Below are 27,686 nucleotides of genomic sequence, written 5' to 3'. Positions count from 1 at the left end.
TTAGCTCAGAAGATCGCCAGTAACCTGAGGATTACAGGGATATTCCGCTACGACACACCATCACCGAGTTATGAGCTAACAGACACCAGCAATACCAAACTTAATATCGATTATCATCACAAAACAGCACCTTACCTGATGTTTTGAGAAGACGAAGCCTTTCTCCCGTAATCCAGTTTTTGAATGTGTTTACCGAATATCCTGTCTTGCACTCAAAGTCATTTTGAACGTGTATGAGGCTGTACTAAGCAGACATCATGATTTGACTTTCAGCAAATCAGATTCTAGTTTTAAATTAAATTGCACACATTGTGCAAATTGTGTAAATGTTTAAAATGTGGAGACCTCGTCTGAAATCTCTGTACTAAAACCTCTCTAACTTTTTTCTGATTCACTTTATCAAAGTAAGAATTTGCCCAGAGACTGTCCATATATTGTGCTATGATCTGGGAGAGGTTTATACCTTGAAGCTACATCATTCCTAAAAATAAATATCCTGAAAGTGCTTTTGTTTTAGATGAAAATAAAAAATTTAAATTTGTGCTGTGTGCCATCTTCATTTACTCGTAACCAGTAACATATATACTGATAATTACACATCTGAACAAATATCACAAGTGTTCCTTTTATTATAACACCAACATTATAAAAATACAGCTCTTAGTTGCAGAAATATAGTCATTTTAGTATGGCTATGCAATCTTCGAGCAGAGGCCTAAAAATAGGCCAAGGGTCCAAGAGGATATTATTAAGACCCAGCTCTACATCCTTTCAATCAGGCAGCGAAACTCAAACCTGATCGTATTTCCAGTGATTGAAACACCTTACTCCAATTAGTCCTTTAAATGAATGATAACCCAAGAAGTTTGCATACATTTTCCTATAAAGACATTTAATGTTGGATAGTTTTGCTAAATAAATGAATGAATACAAATATTTTTTGTATTATTTGTTTGACTGGATCCTCCTGAATGAAGATCTGATCACATTTTAGGTCACGTTTATGGAGGACTACAGAAAAATTTGACGAACTTCATAAACGTTCTTCATTAATTTAATTTACTGTGTAACAAAGCATCATATTTTAGGTGCCCAGTATAGGTTTTCAAAATCTTAATCTACAAAGTAAACAGCAACAGTTAATTACATATATTGTCTAAAGTAGCAATACATTTACATAGTTCAGAATTGTACTTAAGTGCATTTATTGAGTAAATGTTTTCATGTAACTTTACACCATCGTAAAGAAGTCATTCATAACTTACATTCTCTCACCCGTTGAATCAGACTCGTACTGGAGGTGTACACTTGTCTTACAGAGAGTTTATGTCTACTGTCACACTGTTGAATATTTCTCCTGCACTCTATGTGACATTATATTTGTTGGTGCACCTGGAACAATAAAAAGCGTTTCAGACTCCCATTGTAACTCTGCGGTGTGTCTTTAATCTAAAAAAAGATAAATAACAGGAAATTGTGCTTCAAGAAACATTATACAGAATTATAAATGCTTAAAAAGTCTTTACATTCACCCTGTGGTTGGAATTGGAAAATCATCTTAACAAAGGACGCCTTGAGGCAACGTTTCTGTGTGTGTTTGTGTGTGTGTGTGTGTGTGTGTGTGTGTGTGTGTGTGTGTGTGTGTGTGTGTGTGTGTGTGTGTGATTGACAGCTACCGTCCACTTCACATCACTCAGTTGATGTGAACTTCTGCAGTTTTCCCTTTTACCTGTTTTGGTATCACAGTCTAGAGAACTCAAGAACACGTGCTCTAATGTTGGCACTTTTCAGATAAACAGGTGCATTGTGAAACCATGAAAAAGAGTTGAAACAGGGAAAACCAAGCAAAGCGGTCATGTTCAAAAAACAGAACTGTCAGGACTACGTGTAAATGTACAAGAAACTATGAAGCTTTGTCTGTTCTTTTTTTCTGTTCTGCTTGTTCGAGTCTGTTTATTCATGTCTAAATGTCGGAGCGTGAATTATCAGATGAAAATGACACTTTTCATGGAGTGCTTCTCCAACACTGCCTTGAATCCTTTGGGGTGACAGACAGCTACAGTATATTACTGCATATTACTTTTGATATTTGTTTGAACATACACTAAAACAACAAAAGTGTGTCTCTAACTTATACCACTCGTAGTTTATTACATTTACTAGATGTATTGTTCTTAAGACCGATACATCTCTAATATTAGGGAAATAAATTCAATTTCAAATAAATGATTACATTTCTCTAAGCTCAAGTCTAATTGTGCAATTCTTATACAAAGTGAATGCAGATAGTTCTTCACTTGTGAAACATATGACTAGTCCTTGACATTTCACCTCTCCTTAAAGAAACCTTGGTTTGGGATCCAGCAACTGCATGATGCATGTGTGAGTTGTATGTCTTTACTGTCCATTCATGTCTCACAATGTGCCCACCCTGCTGGGCAGGAATAATCTCATCATTGCACAGGACCTCGGGTGTGAAGGATCGCTGGAGCACAAAACCACGGCAGCCTGTGACGATGCCATGGACTCTGTACGTAAGAAACAGGAGGCACTCTGAGCCCTCAGTGACGTGGAAGGCAAGGCGTCCCACGCCCTACAGCAGCATCTCAACAGGACGGAGGGGGTTTGAAGGGAGGAGAAGGGAAGTAACACAGTGGGGAACATATGGCTGTCCCGTCCAAAGGACCAGGCATTTTGGGTGGTGTTGGTAATTGATGTTCTAGCTGCCTGGCAAGACAGGGTCAGAGACATGCCTCTGGATCTCCTGCATCTCTGTGGGGGTCTCCAGGTGCTCGGGGAGGGAGGGGAAGCGCTGGCTGACACATAGCAGTCCAGCAAGCTCTTGGGCCCCTGAAAATTGAGCAGGGGCGAGGTCCACAGAGGGCAGATGTGGTGGGTCAGCCGTCTCTGGCGACATGGACATCGTGTCATCAGAGGCCACGGTGAGATGGATCCCACTGGACAGGGAGTCCTTGGATTTGTGGTTGAAGTCAGAGTCTGGACTCTGGAAAGAGAGAGAAGGATATGGCATTTTGCCGGTTACACTTCTTGTTTTTTGATTCTTCACAGTTCATGTTGTTTGTACGCCCTGTGGCGTTTTGGAGAACAATGCAACGAAAAGCGGAGGCTCGCATTACGTTGCCAAGTATCAACAAAGCTCCTTCCTTTATTTACAAATAAGAATTGCATGACGTCACTGGAATTACACTTATGAAGGTCAAAAAATGAATGCTAACAGAGCAGCAAACGTTATAACTCAATGTACACTGAACACAACACCTGCAGGAGTGAGGCAGTGCTGTCGATTTGTATGGGCTGGATTGGAGAGACAGTGCGGATTGTGGGTGCTCCTGTGCTGTAAAGTTTAGTGGGGTGAGGGGGGTGAGGACTTGGGGACACAGCGCTGTAGGCCGGAGGCACCGGAGCCATCTGCCTCTGGAGGAGCTGCAGGATCACATTGATGTCTGCTGTCATACGAGTCTCCAGCCTTGGCAGGATAAAGAAAGACAACAGGGATTTATTTTCACAATCAGAAAACACTACTTTTTACATTTCTATTGATGTTGATGTTTTGATGGTGGATGGAACACGTCCTCCTCTTTTTACGAGTCCTCTCATCTGCTTTTTCAAAAACGTCCACTAGGTTCCTCTCTTGATCTCTCTACAGCACCTCTCTCTCTCTCATAAACTTACATGAGGATTAACATCCGGTTTACAGGCCGGGATACAAGAAGCACTTACATGGCTGACTTTACAGAGGATATTTCAGTCTCACCTTTGACCCTTTTCTTATCTTTATTTGTCTTTCCATTCCCCCTTTTCTCTCATACATGCATCACACATTAACACCATGCTGGGAATCGATATGCAAACACAGCAGGAGAGCTTTCACAAACACAAATGTGATGTAAAAGTAAACATTGGCTATGATGATAAAAAAAATGCAACACCTGACCATTGTTCACCAGCAGGGGGGTATAGCTCAGTGGTAGAGCATTTGACTGCAGATCAAGAGGTCCCCGGTTCAAATCCGGATGCCCCCTCTTTACTTTTATTCTCAAACACATATATGTACTAATTTACACCACCTCACCGGTTTAACTGGGACTGCAGCAGTTCCAGTCTGGACTCCAGCTCACTGGGCCGATGTTCAGCACAGGGTGACGGGTGGAAACTGGCCCTGGCTGCTGATTGTCGTCTCTGGCTGTCTCTGCGGTCTGGCCAGTAGCCGTACAAACCTGGCATGCTGATTGGCGCTGCTGCTGTGAGGAAGAAGAACAATCCTCAGTAGAGACAGTTCATTTTTCAAGCACTATATTTTCTGTTTAGCAAAAATCATAAAACAGGTGGGCAAAATAGGTGGGCTAGGAAAACCAGTCTGTTTACACTGTTGGGGCGGAGTTATCAGTGAGAGAGACAGAGAGCAGCTGTGAGCTAACCAGTGGGGCAAGCTCACATGCACTAATGCACTAACATGCACTAAAAGCATGCACTGCTTTCCCGGCTATGTCAACAAAGCAAGGTGAAGAGTGGATAACAACACACTCAGAGGGAGAGTGACTTCATTCTCTGCTCAGGTTGACATTACTTCACTATCTCTATACAAAGCAAATAGTCGTTTGCTGCTATATAAATGCACTGAATGTTGTATATTTCTCCTTTAACAAAAGTAATAAACTTAGAAAATTGTATTAAAAAATACACACAGGTATTATCGTTCTATGCTTTGTAAAACAATATAAACTTTTTTTAAACATTTTCCATTTTTGCTCAATATTTTATGGGTCAAATGTTACCAACTTCATCAAATGGCATTTACTTTATTCAAAAAGAGGAGTCCCAGAATTTCAATAGATATTTGTCAATATGTTAAATTTGTTCTCATTTCATTAAAGACATGATGTCCCTGACACATCCAGAGAAACATGGTGGCATCTGAAGTCATCCTCAAAGCAGAGAAAGACATGTAGGAAATCTATGGCTTAGTAAACCTTAAGAGGCCGGGAAAGCGCTGAAGAGAGCAAAGATTGAATTGTGAATTAAAAATGAATTTGGTACCCTTCTAAAATGTTTCAAGGCTCCATCGGGCCTATTAAAGACTACCCATGACCTATGAAGGGCTTGTAGGTAGTCTTTACCTGAGTATGGTGGTCCTCCGAGTTCTACAGGCGGTCCCATCCCAGTCGAGGGTCCACTGTGAGGCAGGAGGTTGACCACTGCTGGGGGGTAGTCTCTGGCGTCACCCCTGGCGGGGTACAGCTCCCCTTTGCTATGTTCCATGGGCTTCATCTCCTCATCGCTAGACTGTGAACAGATGCTAGCACTGCTGCAGAGGTCTTCCCAATGGGATTCTGCCATCGTGCCCTGGTTGTGGTTTGCCATTGGACAGGACTGATCGGGGTAAGAGTCTTCACGGTCCATGCCGTCTGTACAGACATTGTCACAGGACCGCCAGTATAAGACAATGTGGAGGTTAGTCAAAACAGAAACATGTGGAAGCGTGTTCGGGCCTTGTCCGTCACTCACCTGGTCGGTTTCGGCGACGCAGGGAGCTTCTCCGATGCCTTGTCCGGCGGTAGCCACATTCAGAGTCCCTGCCCGGGGTTGGCTGCTGTATTCTATCTGCCTGAGACATATCAGCTTCAGTAATTCAAAACTACACACCGGACCTCATACTTAAAGGATATATACATTCTTGGACTGTCTTACATCATTATGTATGATAAATCTAATAATCCACATTGAAGCAGCCGGGGATCCCCAAGAAAAAGAAAAACGCACCAGCACATAAACAATAGGCCCAGGTATGGCAGGGGTGTTACCAAAAGTCATTTTCTAAGTTGTTTAGGACAGAATATTTATTAACATAGAGAGAGGGATACAACATAAATCTGAGAATAAATAGTCTAAGAAGGTAGGACTAAGTGATGTCTTTTTTCTTTCACCACTTTAAGGCACCCTGTGGAGTCTGTGACCCCTTGTGGTGCTACAGAGCAGTTAAGTGCCATAAATGGAGGAGATATGCCAGTGAAAGAGGATTAAAAAAACGATCGCAAGCCGATAAATTTCAAGGCATTTTTAAAAAGGATTTTACAAGTTTCATGAGGCAGGAAATTAATTAGTGTGAAATGTTAAATGTATTCACATCATGTTTGAGTAGAACGTCAACTCCACAGTGTACCTATTTAAGATGTCGTCAGTCATTAATTCATAAAAAGATGGAACTGGTTAAAACGGCCTTGAGGCAAAAGGACTGAGGTCACTGTTAGGATGGTATTTCTACGTGTAACATCGCCCTCTGGTGGCACTCACATCTCTCAGGTTGAAGGTGATCTCCAAGTTGTTCCAGAACACATCAGAGAAGTCGGGATACATGTCTAGCACTTCCAGCAGGTCGTCTCTCAGGATCTTGTGAAGATCACAGTAGGTCAAAGCCCTGACGTCAGCGCTGGATTTACCTGGTCTCCCATACAGACTGATGGACTCACCAAAGATGTCGTTCTTTCCTATGGAAATCACAACAAAAGGAAAGAAGAGCATGGGAAAAGAGTGAGAGTAAATCAATAGATGTTTGACTAAGTGAGCAAATCATTGCTAGTTATAGTGAAAATAGTTAACTGACAACATTTTGATGGATGAATCTGATTCAAAACTATTGAAAAACAAAGCACTAGAGTGACACTGATCCTCAACAGCACTGCTGTTCAAAACAAGTGAATGATCACAGCTGGAAAAGACATGACCTATGCAGCCTAGATTGCTGTGTGGGCCTATTGATGATCAATGCCACTGTGGAATGGAAGTGGAGCTGAGCCCAAACACCTCTGGCAACACAAAACAGAGATCACACACAGAGTGTGTATGTGTGTTGTGAGTGTTTAGGGCAGTGTGAGTTGCGGCTGTGGCTTTGTCACAGCCAAGGTGGACTAAAAACAGATACAAAAAAGTGATAAAAGGAAAATAAATTAAGATTTTTTTTGTAATGGGCATTGGTCAGTATTACTGACATTTTATAAGTGAAATGATTTATTGATTATTTAAATGAGTGACTGATAATGAAAATAATGGATGGAAAAAGGACAAAGTAAGCAGAACCTCAACCGTAGCTTGCAGCTCACCTAGAATGGCCACCACCACATCGTCCCTGAGGATCTCTATAGAGCCTCTGGAAATGAAGTAGACAGCGGTGAGAATGTCCCCACTGTGGACCAGAGTGTCACCTGGTGGAGCATGGGTAGTCTTGAATCGCATTGCCAGAGCCCGCAGGCAGCCTTTGTTGGCACCTCGAAAAGCTTTGCAGTTCTGTAGCAAGCTGCGGTTCAAATGGAGGCAGATGTCAGCCTGCAGACACTCAGGAAAACCCTTTAAAACCTGCAGGGCAACAGAGGGCATCGGGTGAATCTAGTGGAAATATTTCTCCATGATTTTCGTATTTTTTTCCTGTATCTGTTTGTCCTGTATCTACAAAACTACTTAATCTAAAATGGAAAATGCTAAATGAATCTGAAAGGTACATAATAAGGAAACTGTGGGGTGAGAGAAGGAGAGCAGATTGTGTCAGATTGATTCAGGCAGCGTGCAAAGGACAGTGGCTCCCAGTGATTATCTGTTCACACATTGAATTGGCAGGCACTAATGCTGCACTCTGACTGTGTAATGCTCCAGTGCTGTCCGCAGGTCGAGCCCATAGAGCAATATGACGCACATCATCACTAAAATTACAGTCTCCAATTTGTTCAACCTTAGTAAGAACATTGAGTGTTTATAGTAAAAGGGGGCACCCAGAATTGAACTGGGGACCTCTTGATCTGCAGTCAAATGGTCTACCACTGAGCTATACCCCCCTGCAGAAACCATAGCAGATGATGTTTTAATCTTTCTACATAGTAGCTTGTATTAATCCCTAAAATCTGTTTAAAGTAGAGGGGCAAAAGCTAACTATGATAAAGGTTTGGGTCTGGGTCATAGAGTGCTGAAAGGATGAAGTATTTTTTAAGGCTAACCCCGAAGTTAGTATCAAACTGGTTCCTTCAACAAAATGCAAATGGGATTATTCCATTTCCATTGGTTTTTGGATTATTGCAAAATAAATGCTCTGTACCAAAAACAACATTTATTAGTCTTTCACATTCTGTACAGCAAGCTAATCTTCACAAAACAGCATGTTTTTTAAATTGTGCATGCAATTGTCAGAATATTTGTAGCAGTTGAGTGCCAAGAAGAGCAATTGTGATTATGACGACCAAACAAAGAGTAGTTTAAAGTTAAAGGGGGCACCCAGATTTGAACTGAGGACCTCTTGATCTGCAGTCAAATGCTCTACCACTGAGCTATACCCCCTTACAGAAAACTTCTGTGCCAGAAACAAAAAATTACATCTCTTACACTGTCTAGACGTCCATATTCCAGCAAAATATTCCTACCCTTTTGAAGTTTGCCTCCTGTAAACTAGAGCAAGATCCTGTGTGTATGAATGTTTTACAAGACTTACAGCGTTCATGTCGATGCCGTTGGTGTAGGACCAGGCATGTTGGAAGTACTCCTCCAGCCTCTGTCGCAGGCTTCCTGGGATCTGGTGGAAACGGATGAACTCTTTGACCCGCAGCATCTGGGTGTGATACCGGGCCGTTCCTGAGTACAGTCTTTGAATGATTGCCGACACATTACCAAAGATACTGGCATACATCAGAGCTGCATGGGACAGACGACAGAAATACTGTATGTTGGAGAAATTGATTAAGGATAAATGTTCAATTTTGAAAATAGCTATTTTACTTTTGCAAAACCAGGGTAACATGGAAAACGAATTTCTGTATTTTAAATCAATCTTCTTTCACAACATGCTGAGATTAATTTTGTAAAATGTATTTATTTCACAAAATATATAATTTAAACAAAATATTGAAGGATGAAATTCAGGTAGTTATTCTTTCAAGCACCATCCATCATACTTGCTTTAGACTAATATGTCAATGTATGGATGTTTCAATGAGTCGCCTTGTGAACACTAATAATACTGTCCCATTATAGTGTTAGTTCTGGTTCACATTCTGTCCCACCATAACAACACATTTGTGTCTAGAAACACAGAATGTCTGAATTATATTGCATGAAAACAATATGAAGACTAAATATTGCCACCATTGGTTGATCCAATCAAATCACCAACAAAAGATTCAGAATTCTAAACTTTGGTGACAAAGGTTTTCACACTGATTCTGTCTTTTATTTTTTGGACATGCCAATACATATTCATTGTAAATTAAAGCCGCTTTAGAAACTCCCACTCTACTCACAGCCAATGAGCATGACACAGATGGAGAAGATCTTCTCTGGGTTGGTGTTGGGGGAGACGTTCCCAAAACCCACACTGGTCAGGCTGCTGAAGGTGAAGTACAGGGCTGTAACATACTTGTCCTTGATGGAGGGGCCCGAGGCTGCGTCACTATCATTGTACTGTTTACCAATCTGGTCAGCCAGGTTGTCCAGCCAGCCAATCTTCATGCCTCCGATGCGCGCAGAACCTGTGCGCTCCACGTTGCCAATGGCATACCAGATACAGGCCAGCCAATGAGCAATGAGGGCAAAGGTGCACATGAGGAGGAAAAGGACCGCAGCTCCATATTCTGAGTAGCGGTCCAACTTTCTGGCCACTCGTACCAACCTCAGCAGTCTGGCTGTTTTCAGTAATCCAATCAGAGTGGTTGTCTGAGGCTGGTGGAGAGAAAGTAGACTTCATGTTAGTGATATTAGCAAGCTCTTGTAAAATATGCTCAAACCAGTATCATTAATCACTGGGATTTAAACACACTATTTGTTGATATTAAGTGTATTGATACTTAAATGGAAGCATGCAAGTAATTGACATACAACATATGAAAGCACAGATCAAATTATTGGTTAACATAAAGCGAACACCTAACTGACCTGAAATCTCCCACACTCCACCGCTAACATCTAAAAAATCTCAAAAACGATAAACAGAATCTTGCAAGTTCAGTCTGGGAAGCAGTCATAATCAACCAAACACAAGATCTGGACGTTGGACAAATCAGTGAAGTCGCAAAGACGTTAAGACAACAAATTGAGTGTTGCCAACAACTGGTTAGAGTAGTTGTTGTATCAACAATGGTTTTGCAGAGTGTCTTAGTAGCCGGGTCGTTACAGTGTGTGCCATCTAACTGCAATGTCCTGGGTTTGATTCTGGCCTTGGGTCCTTTTTGATTGAATATAAAAAGTGGATGTAGTCACTGTGTCATCAACCATTGGTTTGAGGACTAACATTTTCAAGCCTTGAGTTTGGCGTTATGGCTGTCGCCATCTTGGATTTCTGCAACCAGAGGTGATGCGAGAGGGTAGAGCTAAGTACTAACAAACGCTGAAAAAGACATTTAAGTCAACACAGATCGTGACAATTAACTTTCATGAACTGAAAACACACTGTGAACGAAAACAACTCCCAGACCAGAAAACGCTGTGGTAAGAAACCTGTTAATCACACGGTAGCCACGCTGTAAAGCATACCATGCTTTATTGTCTATTTTACTCTAACTGGGACCTTAATTTACTAAATGAACATCATGCTGTATTGAAGAAGACTTGAAACTAGCGATTGAGACCATGAACTCATGTTCACAATGTTTAACTGAGGCAAAATATCAAGCGATAAGTAGGGTCATCTTTCCATAGACTTCTATAAAATCTGATTTATTTTTGCAACCCCTGCAGGTTATTAGAGAGAATGCAAATTTAAGGCACTCAAGCATAGACTTCACCTCTCAGACCCGGAGACTTTGCTGCATGGTTGCATGTCCTTGTCATCTCTGCCTTGATTTTATAGGGATACAGTGGAGAGACAAAAAAAAAACACAGGGAGAGAGAGAGGGGTATGACATGCAACTAAGATTAAACCACAATTGTTTTGTTAGGACTCAACGACTACATATCCCACGACAGCTGGGATTGCAGGCTGGATTTCAACTTGGTCATGTTGTGGCAGGAATAGACAGGCGTAGCTGATAACATGACTAATGGCTGCATTCTATTTAGTTGGCTCACTGGCAAGAGCTACTGAGATGCATAAATAGAACACTCACTAATGTTATTTTCTACACGCACTTTTGTTTGACCTTTTGTCTGTTGGGAAAAAACAGTATTTATCTTTTTCAGACAACATTGGACCAATTAAAATGTATGTTGATGTTGTGAGGCCAATTGCTCCCCTTCTTTCTCACCTCCTCAGACCCGGTGCGGAATATGAGCAGATCGAAGGGGATGGCAGCCACAATGTCAATGAGGAACCAGCCCTTGAAGTAGTGCTGCGCGATGCGTCCTGGGTGGCTGACCACCTCGTCATTGTGGTTGACGTAGGTGGTCCTGAAGTTGATGAGGATGTCCACGATGAACATGACATCCACCACCAGATCCACCACGTTGAGCGGGTTGCAGGTGTAGCCGCAAGTTCTCCTCCGCTCTTCCTCCACCTCGTTGAGAAGGAAGGCGGCCGAGTACGGCGTGAAGACGGCGGTGTAGATGACCAGCAGCAGGATGACCCAGTCCCATACCGCTTTGAAGGGGCTGTAGTGAAGGATGGTCCATTTGTGGATGCGTGGGGCCTGGAGCTTGTACTCCGGCAGCACGTCAGCACCGAGGGACAACACCTAAAGGGAGACGGACAGGATGGTGAGGATGTTATTGATAAGGGAGGTAGGACAGCGAATTCATGACGAGTGGCCCAATAATTCACCCTCCACTTTAATTTTGTGGGAAACAGTTTAGACTTGAAGACAAACAGGGAAGATACTGTTGTTTTCAATGGTTTAAAGATGATATGTTGTTTCTATTTTAGTAGTTCACCTCCTACACAAAACAGCCAACACTCACTTGAAAAAACTATAACTACAACATGTCTGTCACTTCACTTGACGGGAGAAAAATGTAATTTCATGATTAACTGCAGAATATTCACACAATAAAGTAGCAGGGACTGTGTTTGCAGAAATGATTGGCTGCTGCACACACTATGTTTTAATGCTTGAGGCTTGACACAATATGCCAAAGCCAGTCAGGCTTTATTGTATAATATTCTGTGTTTGAGAGGTAACTAATGACATCCTCACAAAGATTCTCACCAGGTTTGGATAGAGAAAATGTCACAGCCCCTTTATGGCAACATGTCCACACTGCAACATTTTGAATGCAGCAAAAAGAAAAGCAAAAACTCCAGCCTTCAGCAAGGCAAAAAAACATCAACACAAAGCCCGATCCAGTGTTACCACCCCTCCCTAAATGATTTGTCTAATTGCATTAACAAGCAGACTAACACAAAAGCAAACAGAGAATGAGTCATTAAAGCGATGAGTATTAAGACCCTACTGACCGGTATGACAATTAGGGCCTCCATGTCCACGTTCTCATCCTGGTGTTGGCCACAGCAGCAGAGGAGGAGGCTCCTCCAAACCCTCTGCAGCCCTACCTGCCTGCTCTGTAGTGGCCATCTCCTCTCTTCCATCACTTTCTTGCCCAAAAACCACAGACTTCTACAAAAACCACAAACTCATCTCTAACAGAGTCTCTGTGTAGCTCTATCCGCACTCCGCACTTTAAAAAATCAAATCACTAACTGCTGTTTTTAAAGAGCCCACTGCAGCCTCACCTGCCACTGTTGCACCATGTGATCAACACTTTATTGAGACCATGTGACCTCTTCTACTAGTGTTCTGATCAATTGTGGACCAAAATAAGTGCTGGCATCGATTGGGAGCCATGCAGAGGAGTGATTTTAGTTCATTCTGAAAGGTTAGGTCATTGCTGGTGTGAAAATGCTCTTCTCTAACAATTTGCATATTTTTGATGGCCCACTGCTGACACTCATATTGACAACTTACTAACCCATGTCAAAAAAATACTCTTTGTGCATTGTTGTCTTTCCATTTCCTCACAAACCCTCCAGTGTTTCGACCCTTATTTGCATTTTTGTTTGCAAATGAGGGCCTGACAAAAGAAGCTGTACTCGTATAATGAGTAGAAGCGGTGTGAAAAACTAAACTTACATAGGGAAGGCGAGGAAAGTCAAACATAATCTCGTCTATTTAGACTCTAGTTCTTCTTTCCACTTTCCCAGCTTAGATGACAACAGCAATCAGACATACTAAAAGTAAATTTCCTCTTAAGGACAAAGCACTATATTTCAAAAAGTTACTGAATGTTCATGGCCATATTTGGTAAACCCAAAAAATCAGAGGGGATATGAAGTTAGATCTCCCCTCGGAATAACTAAAGGCTTGTATAGTTTTCCATTACAGCATGCGGTGGCATTAATGACAGAGGGATGATGGCTTCTGCTCTTGCTCCATTAATCAGTTTTTTTTTTTTGTATGACCAATAGACAGCACACAGTGTTAGGAAACAAGGTTAAGGTGGGAAACCTCACAGGATTCACTGGACACAACAACTTCTGCCACTCCTTTGTGTACCAGCAAATGACCACAGCTGCTGAACAGATGTGAAAAGACAACACAGTAATGACAATGTAAACACACAAGCAAAAGTTCACTCATCCAAGAAATGTTAAGTTATTGACGTTGGCCACAGCTCTAATTCATAATGACGACCAGAGAACAACTGCCACCGCCAGTTCGCACGCAACAGCTCTGTGTCATTAGCCTGACTTTATAATTAACATAGAAAGAGTTCACTCTTTATACATTTGATCACATGTGTTAGATTGAGAAGGCAGTTGAGGTGTAAAATAAAAAAGAAGCAGGATACATTTCACAAAAGCCAGTGTGATAATATTAAATATCCACAGACTGTGGATTGTAGGTCATCTGCTATGAAAACCAGAAAATACTACTTTTATCCCTACGTTTGAATAAAGTCACAAAGCAAAGTGCAAAATCTGTAACATATAACTCATTTCACTTAATTTTCTTCTTGCAAAATTCCACCCATAAAGAACTTTAGTAAAGATCAAATTCAACATTTCAGCCAGTGCATCTTCCTCATGCTGTCATATTTCACTCTCAACATAAACACACAAACCAACTGCGGCACTTAAAACACCCTTTCAGTAAACCTGAAACACGTGCAACTCAAAAGCAAAATGTTATAAAAGCAGAATAAGCTGCAAGACTAAATTTGTGACTTAATAATGACTCAAATAGACAAGCGATACCTTGTCATAGCAAGGCAACATGGCATCAGCTAAACATGGATAAAGCTGATGTTGTTCACCTGTGGCGCTACAGAAGGTAAGCAGGGAGGGTGAGGTGGAGGATGACGAGAGGGAGCAAGAAGAGAGAAAGGGACAACAGATAAACAGGGAAGTGGAGCTGAAAAGGGAGGTAGAGAGTTTGAGGAGGACACCAGGGAGCGTGAGAGACCCAGTAAGGCTGAGGTACTCACAGGCTGAAGTTTATGCTTGAAGCTCATGCTGAAGGGCACCACGGGGTAAACAGCAAGAGAAGAGAGTGAAAGAGAGAGAGGGAGGAAACCCCTATCCATCCATCTGTATCCCCCTCCCTCCTGCTCACTCCTCCCTCCATGTAGCCCAGCCCTCACCGCGGGATCCTCCTTCAAACATGAAAAAATAACCCTGCGGCTCTATGAATGACAGCATCCATTTTTTTTTCCAATAATCCTATTTGAGTAAGAAAATAATTATCTTAATGTTGACATAGATGGCTGTATTAAGAATCATGATGTGCTGATTCTGAGCCCATGGGATGTTTTATAAGTCACAAATAGTCATTAATATTAAATATATTACCCTTTAATTCAATCATGGCTATAATACTGTCGCACTGTCAGTATGGCCATGGTTAATTAATTAACTGATTGTACTTAAAGAAGCCAGAAACAACCTCATATTTCACTTTGATGGAGGTAAAGTGGCCAGAAATGTTTGGGGGAATTCCCACAGTATATTGAAGGTTATGCATCCTCCTCAATATATTTTGATAAACTTGTGCTTGATGGCTGCTCTTGAATAATGAGTTTGATCAATGAGCATGTTAAGATTATAATACTTCTTTGTGAGTATAAACCTGTTTAACACGTACACTTCAACTGTGCACACACACTACTGCTCACAACATTTGAAAATCATGGTGCCACCTTTCAAAAACAAATATAAAGTTCTATTTAATTCAAACTGAATCTCCACAGTCTCCTGTTGTGAGCTCATTCAAAGGCAGGGGGCACCACACACAGTAGTAACAGTGTGCTGGGGCTTTTCTACAATCGTTTGCAAGCTACAGTCTAGTCAATCACACTGTGTGTTTCATGTTATGCAGACAAATCAATATGGACAAAGATCAATGACAACCTTCATTTCCCTTTTTGTAAGGTGCCAATCGAAATCCAATTAGAAAGGCGCTACGATGAACAATATTATTGTATAATGGCATAGAACAAAAAGTAAAGGCAACATTTGCGTATAGATTTAGTAACATGTAAACGTATTAATTCTTCAGGCAAAATTGCACTTGGCGGGGTTATTGATCACCGCCACCGTTTGTTCTCATATGACAGCCGCAGCTTTACTGTGACCTGAAACCTGAGCTTCAGGGCTTCACATTGGTCTGTCACCCCACGACTATGATACCCCCGTGAGTCAAGCTGTTGAAACCAGACAAGAAGTCAGGCTGACACCAGCATGAAGACGGCTAGAGGGGACTGCAGTTGGTGGTTTGACAGAAGCGCAGAGAGCATGCCTGCTGTCCTCCACTTCCATTAGCTCCAGAGGCCAAGGTCACTGGCATCAGCATCAAGCCACCGAGTGCCGCTCAATAGCCTCACAGCCGTCACCCTTTTTACTCGCTTTCATAACTACATCTCACCAGAACCTCTCCGTGCTCTCACAGACTGTCTGTGAAGCATCCCCACACACTCCCACACAATCAACAGGGTGTCCCCGGTTCTCCATGCTGCCTAGTTACTGTCTATATGTTGGGCTACATACAGCAGCAGTACTGAGAATAACTAACAGAAACTAACAATCAAGGACATTTTAAGCACCACATTGTAAAACAGATGCTTGCTTTGCTACCTTCTTAATAAAAAAGTCAAACAATAGAGCTCTCATATGCTGAAAATCCCAAAACCTTCAGTAAATATAGTGTTCAACAGCTGAAACTCCAAAGCATAACCTAATGCAAAAGGATTTACACAGCATCAATCCAAAACACATCACAAGTCTTTCCCTTTAAACAAGATACAAATATCTTTAAATGTGACCAGATAATTAATCATTTTTAATGCAACTAAATCCTTTTAAATCACAAAATGAGGGAGATTCATAAATCGCCACTAGATACAATGCGTTTTAAATCAGCTACTGAAACAATTTGATTTGCACTGGAAACAAGTGAATAAATACCTCAACCCCCTGTTTTTACCGAAAGCAAGATTTAAAGACACATTTCTGGACCAAACTGTTGTTAAGATGAAGACGTCGTCCCGTGTGCGGTCTGTCAACAGGAGACATACCAGTGACAGAGAGCTGCAATACGTCTACCTTCCAACAGAACCATAAAGAGTAGAAAACCCCTGCTCACATGGAGAAACACTCTTTATCCAAACTTGTACATGACGTCAGCGGAGTGGAGATAACAACTCAAGTGTTCTGCCAGGCATTCAAGGAGCCCGTCTGTTCATCCTGTCACTTTTTCCAGGGCCACAGAAGCCACGTTGCTTCCACATTGTGTAGCCGGCTGTCAATACCACTCTCCCCCTGGTGTGAAGAAGTGAGATCTCACCACCACCAAGGCAGCGGCACTTACATAGGGTAATAAACATGCAAATGTAGCACTGATTCATAATGAATGTATGTGCTATCGGAAGCAATGCAAATCTAAGGCTTATGTTATGTTTTACAGGAACGCTGGAAATTACTAAAGTCTTTGGGATCTGGTATTACTTTCACATTGTGTTCAAATGTTGTCGCAGTATATGTCAAATCAGCCAACAAATTATGAATTTAGCAACCAATTATAGGAAAATATAATCAAATATCAAAAAACATACAGAAACGTTTTTTGGTGGCTTATGAACATATATTATACACCACGACTGCATGACGTATACTCATTGATTCAACTTGAACCGAGAAATCCAAAGAAAAAATAACTCTACAACACAGAGTTAATGGGATTCTTCAAATAAGAAGGTAAACTGAGTTACCTATATTACTTAGCTGAGTAAAACCTTTTTTATTCAGTCCATGTTTCAGATTTGAACAGTTTAAATCAACACAGACATAATTCAGACAAGCCGCTTCTTGTAAAATGTTATTGTTAGTGCGTTATGAACCAAAATGTAAAGTGCTTCTCACCAAATACTACATTACTTGTTCTTTGGCCCACGGACAAATTTCTTTGAAATCTATTGGCAGATTTTGGAGCTGCTAAAAAACAAAAACAAATAAACAGGTAAACTGATCTGAAAGTGCCCCTTTGGGTCAGGCTGGTTGAAAAAAGAGTCCACTGACTGCTGTGGAAGCCCCGCAGATAAACTGGGTTAATGTGATGCACTGAGGGTGCCCCAAAGAGCCTGAAATTGCATCCTGCACCAAACAGGCCAGTCCATGACATTTCGGTTTTGTGTGTTTGTGCAGACGTGTAAAGTAAAAAAATTCACTCAAGTACCAGTACCAGTTTATATTATTGCCAGTTTCTGAGACAACTTTCTCTCCACTAAATTTCTGAGGTAAATATTGTAGTATTACACATTATTTATCAAATGCTTCAGTTAAAAGCTACTTTGCAGAGTCAGCTTTAATAATAATATAAGATAGGAAAGAGAATCCCTGAAGTGTGCTTCAACAAGACAATGTGTAGTATTGTCTAGACATTTAACTCAAGGATTTTTGCTCTGCTCTTCGTTATTTCATTATCTCCAATTACCGTAGTTTAACATTCAGGTGGGGACTATTCTTCACAATTAAGTCAAATTTTAAAAGCAGAAACTTAACTCATCTTTAAGTGTTTTTCCATTGAGGTACTTCTTGCGCTGCTGTATGTGAGGTAACATTGTGCCAAAATGTGAACAGACACACCCGCGGTGTGATGACAGGTGGCTGATCAAAGTGTTGTGCTGCTGGAGCCATAGATGTCACACCTCAGGTGAGATCATTCTCTCACACTTTCACCCTGCGGACGTTTCTAGCATCTTCAGTGAGCCAGAAGCAATAAACATTTTTAAAACATTTTTGTCTGAAGTGTCCATGTGAAGAGACAATGACTGGATGTGACAATGCGGGGAGAGTAACCACAAAAATGGCCATACAAGCTGAACTTGACAGGATGACAGGAGGAGTAATATGATGTGATAACTATAATTTAGCTAGCAGACAAAGCTGTTGTGAAACTCTGTCACCACAACCTCTAAATATGAAGCTCAACTTGACTCAAAAAAGAGATCATTTCATCCAATAATTTCCAAGAAAATTATCAGCCTCTTCTGTGTCATCATAATTGAACAAAATTACTAATTACAATGAGTGCATAAGTGAAACAATTTTCATTTTTAAATGTCAGAGCATTTTCTCTTTTTTCACTGAGATGTTAAAGGACTTGCCTGAGTGACGTGAGTGACCTTCTCAGTGACATTCTGGGTTCGGTCTTTAATCTTGCTGGGTGCAATGATTTCAATCTCAGTGGGCGAAGGTGGTCTCAACCGGTCCGAGCCGAAGGTGAGAGTAACCTGAGGGATGCGGCCGATGGTCCGATGTCTCATCAGGTCCGAGTCCGACGTAGAGTTCAGAGCGCTCGGCTTCAGATCTACAGCGGATTGTTAATCAACAATTAAGATTCAAAAGCAGATTGTGGAAAATTGTGAGTTATGGTGAGACATGAAACAGAATAGAAACTACGTAATACCTGAAAATGTATTTGAATTATAAATGAAGTGTCCAGCTTTAAAGGTCAAATCATGACCAAATGTTAAAAGAAATGTTACAGTTAAAATGTTTTAGAAACTAAATGTTTTTGTTCATCCACTATATCTTTCCCTCAACAGGGGAAGACAGACTGCATTTCCCCTCAGCCTCAAAGACTGAGATGGACGTACAAATATGATGAAATGAAAGAAAATGTGACGGACAGATTGAGAGTGTGATTGGAACTTGCACAAAAATGATAGTTTCCTCACAAAAGACATCTCTTGAGAGAAGAAGACTATATATGTGCAGTTGTGTTCAATTGTACCACAAATGAACCACAAACCCACACAGAATCAGACAAACAATCACACACACACACACACACACACACACACACACACACACACACACACACACACACACAGCGACAGAGGGATTGATTTGTGTGTCTCTGCTGGAACAATCATCAGGTGGCTGCACACGCTCAGAGAAATGCTCTCCTTGTTATGGAAGATGGACTTCTGTGATTTTTGCAGCTTCTACATCAATTTCATCATATCTGATCGACTTTCGTTTCATTTTATATCAACATTTTCAGTATTGTAACAAATACTATATCAAGGCCATGGTGAATACTCCTTTCTGATTGTATGTCAGGCGTGTTAAGATCATATAACAGTGTGGTGCCGTCAGACTTATTACTATTGCGTCCCTCTCTTCCCTTAACCTTGATAAAGGTAAAATAATTGATGATGTACTCTGAGGTGTCCCTACGTAGAATATAATGAACTCAATGAAGGAAGGGAACCCCTCTCCTGCCTTTATCATTCGATACAGACAAATCTCTTAGAGAAAAGTATCAGTTTTGGTCAACTACAATGATTTTCAAAGTTGAGAGTCACATTTTCTGTTGTGCCAAAGTTAAGATATTTCCCACAATCCATTTTGTTTCCAGTCTCCAAATATGTTGCTACTTGTCTATATTGAACAGCATAGACACGACCTGAAGAGAACTTTCTTGTGAATTATGTTTTGTATTATTTGCAAGACTACACGTCTCATAGGATTTAACTTAATTCCCTGTTGGTTGTGTTGATAGTAATTAAACAATTGTCTTTAAATAAAAGTATGTTAATTATATCAAAATAATGCATGTGGCATTTGTAATATTACACTTCTAAATAATATTTCACACAAGGGGCTTGAACTGGCAATTATTCAGTATTATCAATTGTTGTCAAATCATGTCATAATCAAATAAGAAAAATGATGTAATGTTGCATGCTTTATGTAATTTGAGTTAAAAGGATACAGCGTTTAACTGGATAAAATAAAATGATAAAACATCTGTTTCACTAATATGTTGAAAGTATGTGTTTTAAAGATATTTCTGTTTTTTCAGAGACAAATACTGAAATGCTCTCAGCGTCCCAGTCAGACACTCACTGCTGTTGGTTTGGACGTCCACAGGTCGACTGCTCCATTCTGCCCTCATGCCATCAATGTCGTCCAGTGACGAGGCGCGTCGAAGGCTGCGGACGCTGTCCCGAGAACAGCTCCGAGGTAGCGGGCCCCTGGGGAAGGCGTTGCTGGGGTCCAGGCGGTCTGTCAGCAGGGAACGTCGCTTGGTGGAGGACTGGGCTGCAAGGGATGGAGGATCAAGGTCCTGTTCTATCAAGGCTTCGGTCTCAGACTGCATGCAGCTCTCCTTGGATGGGATACGAAACTCTTTGAGCGGGACTTCCTCGCTGTTTGGCTGACAGGGGCAGAGAGCAGAAAGCCTTGTCTGAGGTGTACAAAAATTATAATTTATTTATAAAAAAAAAATAGATTATCTTTCAACAGTTACAGCATTTCAAACTGAGATTGTGTTGTGTTTTACAAATCAGGTATGGATACTGTCAGGAAATAGTTTCACACAAGAAGTGATTCATCAAAACATGAGAGAACTCTAAACAAAAGTAAGGGAAGACGCTGAGAAGAGAAAGATTAACTCAATGGTAGATTTTTTCCCCCCCTCATTCCTCTCGTTGGGGTCCTTTGGGAAGAGCAATCAATCCTTGAATTTCAAACAATTCTCGCTGCTATATGTCAAACTGCATATTTCATATGTGAAAAGCCTGCACCAAAAGAGTTTGTCGTGAACGTACTACAGCAGAATGCAAGACATACACGCGTACCGCATTGCATTATCTCTTGCGAGTGTTGTGAATGTATGAACACCACCTCACCTGCAGGTAGTCCACAACCACTCCTTCAAACTGATCTTTGGAAAGTGAAGGTTGTCGCATGGACCGCAGCACCGGTAGCCTCATCTTCAACCTGCGATTCTGACCTGAGGGGGAAAGTCTGTGTTCAGCTCAGCTGTTATCAAAACTTAAATTTTATCCACTACAAATCATGTTCACATGCAATTGTTTTGTATATAAGTAATTCATATATATAGTTGCAAAAATCTCTGTTTTGAAAATTAAAAGTATATCATGCAGAGAAGTTATAAGCGAAATGTTAAAGGGTTTACAGTATATCAATCCTTTGGCAACTCTCTGCTTGAGGCCTGACTTCTTGAGAGAAGGATCAATCAGCTCCTGGAAGTCGAGGATGAACATGATCACAAGACTTTCTTCGTTTTTTACGGGGACAACGTCTACCAGGCATGGTCTACAGGTTCCTATAGACACAGAAAGAGAGACACTTCAGTAGGAAAGCAGGGGGCACTTGGACTTGAACCGGGGACCGCTATACCCTCCCCTCAACAAGAGAAAATAGCAACCATCTGATTTGCCTCACGACGCTTCCACTACACTTGCTAAAAAAGGTTAAATGAGCAACACATCCGTCAGGTTAAACTTCACTCTGCAATCAGCGTGGTCTAAAAATACTCACATACACACACGCAAATAGTTCCAGCATTCAGTCCCATTCACACATCCAATCTGAATCACATTGTATCCACTTGTTCGCAATTTTGTTCTACGTGTTCAGTCTGGAAGCACAGTAGGGAGCAGGAGAGTAGGAGACAAAAGAAATAGATGCTTAGTGTTATGTGTATGTGTGTGTGTGTGTGTGTGTGTGTGTGTGTGTGTGTGTGTGTGTGTGTGTGTGTGTGTGTAAGGAGACAGTGAATGGGTTGATGACAGTAATCGTCCTGAGCCTGGTGTGTTGCCGTGTTTCTGTAACTCTGTGTAAGTGACAGATAAAACGGTGAGGGAGGAATTGAACGGATGGTCTCGCATTAAGATGAAGTCAGAGAGTCAAGAGGAAATGGAGCTTTGAGAGCAGGGAACGTTCAGTAAAATGCCACGGTTACCAAGTTTAAACGTCCGTCTCGCTCTGTTATTTCTGCTATGATATTTTTACTCTGCTCTCTCATTATCGTTCTAATATCACCATCTCCACGTCTCTACACTTCACTCCTTCATGCTTCCCCAACTGTGATAATAATATTTCTGCTTGCAAAAATTACGTTTTGAACAAAAGTATAAGTGGAGGATGTGAAAAAATGCACCAAAACATTTTTTGAGGAGGGAGGGAAGCAGGGATTAAGGGTGTACCAGAAAAACTAATATGGCAGAACAGGTAAGTCTAAATCAATGTTCACCCATAGGAGGAGGATTAAAGTGATTAGAGTTTGTGTGTGTGAACGTGCACTGCCTGGTTTTTTGGAGGAGGCCGAGAACACGCTACGGGATTTAAAGCCTCATGATGAATGATTTTTAGAGAGAGTCTGCCAGGTCTGAAAGAAAAACATGGCAGGTTACCGTGAATGGTCTACTCACATGGTGGTGCGAGATTAAGATCTTTTTTTCTTCCTGATGAATCGTGCTTTCCATGTTTGATTTTTTATGAGAAAATCTGAATGTTATTTTAACAGAAATGAGACCTTATTGAGTTAGTTAGGATTTTAAAAGCTTTCTGTATGTTCCTGGAATAAAACGGATTGTCTTGTTGGTGATATTACTTGTTGAATGAGAAGTAATATCAATTATTTATTGAAACAAATTAACCGGTCTATTCATTTTATGTTTTTAAGGCATTTTAGCTGTTGCAAATTCTTTGTTTCATCACTTTGTATATGCTAAAACCTCAAATGTTTGCATAGAGCACAGGAACAAACAATCTGCTGGATACATCTTAATATGAATTTTCTCCATCCGAAATTGAGTGCAGTGACAAAATAGGAGCAAATTACTCAATGAAGGATAGGGTAAAAGTCTGCAATCTGTCCAATCAGGTTTCTTGTAAGAACATGGCGAGTAAAACAGTGGAACATGAGGATGAATTTTATAATTAAGCTGTCCACTAGGCCAGGTATCTGAGGTTGCAAGCACTTCTCCGCTCCGGTGTCTTACCTTCCTTGTCGTAGTAGAGGATCTCCACCTTGTGCTCCTCTGAGCCAAGCAGGGCCTGAGCCAGTTGGGCCAGGGCGCTCTTCATGGTGCCGGGCCCCACCAAGAACTGGCAGGTACAGGGCTGCTGCATGATCTCTGCCCTGGCGAAACCAAACATCTGGCAGAAGCCTTCGTTGCAGTAGATGATGCCACAGTTCGTCGTCTGGGCGTTGGCAATTAGAAACTTGCGATCTGAAGGGAGGAGGAAACGTTAGCGTCACATTCCTGTTTAAAAAGGCAATAAATCTATGTGGATATATAGTGACTGTGGGGTTAAGTTACAAAGTAAGTAAGAAAGCATAGGGTCCACTTTCAAAACTCCCTTTAAGTAGTTCATCTTAAATACCACACAAGATAATAATATATCATCAGTACAGTTACTAATAAATAAAGGAATGTTACTCCTGTAAAACAGGAGTAAAGAGTAAGGGAATTTAGTTTTAGCTAAGGTTAGCTGGCACTCACAGCAGCTAGCTTTGCAATCTTTGCTGTTATCTTCCGATTCACTTCTAGGGCATAATAACATTTCATATGGTAAAACAAACATTCAAATGTGACATTTAATTCAATTCTACTGCATATTGACTGTTTTTTAAGTGATTAGATACCGATTAAAAAAAATCTTTACAATATTACAATACAAATGCACTTAGAGTGTAAAGAACATGGTGTTTAAACTCCACTGTATGGTCTCCACTCGACAATCAACTCAAGTGGAGCTAATGAAGTCCACCTCTCCATGGTGCTAATGTTATTAACGTCACAATTTCTCCTCAGGGACTCAGGAGAAGCAGGTGGGCACTTAACATAAGAGCCTCTGTGGCTCGGTCACACCTGCTGTCACATAGTTCATGGGAATACAGGTTGTTGACGTACTTCAGGATCAGCCTGTAAGATTTTACCTGACATTTTAATTAAACTTGAATAATACAGCTGTTTCTAATAATGATGTGCTCATATAATCATGCTGCTAGATGAGGGTATTTTTTTTTTATTATGATGGATTGTTTCTATGTTCTCGTCTCTATTTATACTGCCAGGGGTGGAGGGAGTGTGCCTTTACTCAAGTAAAAATACAAATACCACACCATAGAAATACTTGCCCTGCATTGAAAATGTTGCTGAAGTATATCATCATGAAAATGTATACTTAAAGTGTTAAAATTACTCAATGTAGAATAATTCCCCTCTGTGTTTGTTCTTGACTGTATCATGAGATTATTATTACTCAAGCACTAATGTAAAAGCAGAATTTTACTGCTGTGGTTGCTTAAAGTGGAGCTGTACTTATATGTATAGTTTTATATACTGTTGTCATAGTCTAATTTATAAAAATACACAATATTTTATACGCTCTTTGTATGTAGAGCTATAAAAAAAAACCTATAATTTTAGTGAAGTAGAAAGTAGCCTCTGAGTGGAGTAGAAGTACAGAGTGGCATGAAAAGAAAAGAACCAGGTAAAGCACTTAATCCACCTGGAATTTGAGTAAATGTACTCAATCAGATTTCACCACTAATTTATTGTATGTTTTACATGGTTTTGGATATTTTTACTTTATCTATATGATCTTTGCTTTGAGGCTATAGCAGTGTTTCCACATGGAATTTATTTTAGAAGCCCACCCAAATATATCTGCCCCGAACCCATATGCATATTAATTATCTCGCTTTCAATACGCAATATACCTGATAAAATACAATGCATTGCTAAAGATATGTTTCAGATGTCCAGGAGTTGTTAGCAGTTCCACCAAAGAAATATTTCTCCTCTGAACTTCTCAAATATTTTCAAATTTGAGGCCCAAACAGGTAAAACTCTCCAGTATTACATAAAAGAAGCAAAGGGGGAATTTGTGTAGCAGAATGTGTCTGTCATGAACATTTAGCTAGCTCATAATACTTCTTTTACTTGAGCATAATGCAGGAATTTTACTTGTCATGGTGTATTTTTACATTATTGTATTGATAGCAATATTCCTTCCACTACTGGAAACTGGACCATAGTAATGTTTTTCTTTCTGCGATGTCAAACCTTTGAGTATTAACTGCAAGTTATTCTTTATTCAGAAAAAAAAAACTTAATAGTCTAATTCCATGCTCATACCATCCAGTTCCTGTTATTGATGGTTGTAATGTACGCAGCATCAACAACCATGAAAGTGAAGCAGGACAGTTTAGTTCAAAGGCTGCTAATGGAGGAGTTCAGTGAGCTGAATGAAAAGGACATATCCTCTGACTGGCCCTTTTATTATCCTGCGGTGGAACTGGGTTAAACAGCTCTTCCCTGTCTGCTGCCCGAACAGATGAGTGGAGGGGAGTCTCTCCTAAGTCCCTCTCTTTAAAGTAAATGGACGAGCTCCTCTGGAGGAAAGCACATCCAGTCCAAAGTCTTTATCCTGGGCTCAAGGGGGAAACACTGATCGTCACACCGTTGCTTAGCAGCAACGCGGTGGCACGTGCACTCACCTGGTCAGGCACGTGCATGTGGCTGCGCGTGCACATTACATACTTAGTGACATACAGTAGAGGCATTACATAATAGAGGTTTCAGAGATTCAAGTGTTATTACCCCCAGATTGAATCAGACTAAAACTGAGAGCAACTATTTCTCCATGTTTGGTCAGTATCTGATCAGCATGTCAGGGTTAGTGATCCATAGAGTTTGGCCTACTAGGCAAGGAAAAACTGACTTTATAAGTAGACTGAAAATATTGTTTTGTAGCATTTCTAAACAATAAATTATATTAACAAAGATGTAACTTGCTGATGTGCAATGTGTGATGTACAAAAGCTTTAGGTAAAACAGAGATAAAAGATAGATAAATAAACAACCCTGGTTAAAAGAAGATATCAAATCCAACATTAATGTAACAAAAAGAGTTATTTTTTTCTTTCTAAATGTGTGAGCGCTGGTCTCACTTCCAGTGGAACATGTGAGCTAATGGTACATTATATTAGACATCAGGTGAGCAAACATCACTGATACAAATTAGATATGTTTTTTCAATGTAACATTAAAAGCCTGTCTGTCTGCCACCTGTTCAAGAGTCTAAATTAATATGAGTGTGACAAATAAAGGATAGGCTGTAGCCCTGTTGTAACAGAGAACATGGTGTGGCTAACTTTTACCCACATGGTTTATCACTGTAATCAAAATGTTGTTACATCCAGCAGCTGTTCCATTCACAACCATGCTTTATTTTAATAACCATGACATAAATATGCATGGAGTGATGGCACACTGCTCCTACTGATGATAACCAGGGACTGAGAACATTATTACCTCACAATTACGCACTTTCTTTGCACTTATATTCGCTATCTGGAGGGTCAACTGCGTGCCCACACTTCGACAGCATCTTATGGTGAGAAAATTGAATTATAATTGTCATGTGCACTTACTTTGCTCGTCGAATTTCCGGATGATAGTGTCCAGGTAGGTGTTCTGGAGTGCAACATGACCGCGTCTCACAGGCATTTTGGTGCTGAGAGAAAAGACTTCTCCGACACATGAACCTTACTATTTAAAATAAAAAAAATAAAATAGAATTAGAATTGCCAAAAAATCCGCTTCCACTTGAACGACGAGCGACAACGGGAGGGTATTTGGTTTCTCTCGGAGGCTGCAGATGATGGTGGTGAGAGCCGGAGCGCAGGAGGGTGATGGAGAGAGGGTCTGGTTGCCAGGGTGATGGCATATGCAGGATGTTGCACGCTGATACTGGGGGGGGGGGGGGGGTAGACTATACTTCAAAATCCATAATGCAACATTTCTAAATCTTAAAAAAAAAAGAAAAACAAACCGGTTCCTTGCTTCCTTGGCGAACGTGTTTTTTGGAGAAGAAGTTGTGAAGAGAAGCTGCAGCATATCTCGGTTTGTTATTTTGATAATCGAAGCATTCTCTCAGGTTTAGACGCTGCACGGTAAGTACAGCGAAGACCAGGCTCCTATGAACCACTTTCACTGGATCCTCTACCTTCCACCTCCCCCTCCCACCGGCTCGACAGGACCGGCAGTGAGCTGCGACTAGTCACTCTGAGTTAACCAGGTCAAAAACGGAAGTCCACATTGATTGACTTTCAAAATAGAGGCAATGTCTTTCTGATCTCTGATTATAAGTTGGAATTTGTTTCAATGCCTCTTAAAGGTAGCTGACACAGGCTGTATGAGGGAATATTTATTCATGTAGCCATGGCATGCCTTCCCCAATTTGGGTAGTTTAGTGGTAGTCCAAAATAAGTTATTTGTTATATTCTCAACATTTTTTACAGCGACCCCAAATCCCAAAACTTTGTAATTCAGTATAGTGCCCTGAAATCCTTGCCCATGGGATTTGTTTTTCTCTCTCAATCACTGAATTTGTTTGTATTAATAATGCCTCATATGACATTTCAATGTAATTTTGGTCA

General features: G+C 40.8%; 1 protein-coding gene and 3 non-coding genes across 6 annotated transcripts; 1 reads left to right on the top strand and 3 right to left on the bottom strand.

The window, feature by feature from the left end:
* Positions 1–605: 605 nt before the first annotated feature.
* Positions 606–27,277, bottom strand: kcnh6a (potassium voltage-gated channel, subfamily H (eag-related), member 6a). Of its 3 annotated transcripts, XM_068718245.1 has the most exons (17): positions 27,080–27,277; positions 26,679–26,796; positions 23,236–23,466; positions 21,405–21,554; positions 21,115–21,218; positions 20,330–20,639; positions 18,580–18,782; positions 11,235–11,660; positions 9,297–9,714; positions 8,492–8,691; positions 7,119–7,371; positions 6,313–6,506; positions 5,527–5,626; positions 5,139–5,426; positions 4,094–4,262; positions 3,280–3,487; positions 606–3,004 (listed from the first exon to the last, which is right to left on the bottom strand). In XM_068718245.1, the coding sequence occupies exons 2-17, from the start codon at positions 26,752–26,754 to the stop codon at positions 2,720–2,722; spliced, it is 3,615 nt and encodes a 1,204-aa protein (XP_068574346.1). In that variant the 5' UTR covers positions 26,755–26,796; positions 27,080–27,277; the 3' UTR covers positions 606–2,719. The 3 variants fall into 3 exon arrangements, with proteins under 3 accessions (XP_068574346.1, XP_068574347.1, XP_068574348.1); XM_068718246.1 differs by having other exon boundaries at positions 4,094–4,259; positions 26,679–27,277; XM_068718247.1 differs by lacking the exons at positions 606–3,004; positions 3,280–3,487; positions 4,094–4,262 and having other exon boundaries at positions 5,185–5,426; positions 5,527–5,622; positions 26,679–27,277.
* On the top strand, positions 3,972–4,043 carry trnac-gca (transfer RNA cysteine (anticodon GCA)). The gene has a single exon. It is a non-coding gene; the product is annotated as a tRNA-Cys (tRNA).
* trnac-gca (transfer RNA cysteine (anticodon GCA)) lies at positions 7,773–7,844 on the bottom strand. The gene has a single exon. It is a non-coding gene; the product is annotated as a tRNA-Cys (tRNA).
* On the bottom strand, positions 8,269–8,340 carry trnac-gca (transfer RNA cysteine (anticodon GCA)). The gene has a single exon. It is a non-coding gene; the product is annotated as a tRNA-Cys (tRNA).
* Positions 27,278–27,686: the final 409 nt, after the last annotated feature.

The sequence above is a fragment of the Cebidichthys violaceus genome, unplaced genomic scaffold (assembly GCF_023349555.1).
Source record: "Cebidichthys violaceus isolate CVI_PGR_0920_01 unplaced genomic scaffold, fCebVio1.0.p SCAF_23, whole genome shotgun sequence".
Classification (NCBI taxonomy): domain Eukaryota; kingdom Metazoa; phylum Chordata; class Actinopteri; order Perciformes; family Stichaeidae; genus Cebidichthys; species Cebidichthys violaceus.
Note: the sequence above shows the minus strand (reverse complement) of the source record. Positions and strands in the feature narration are given on the sequence as shown.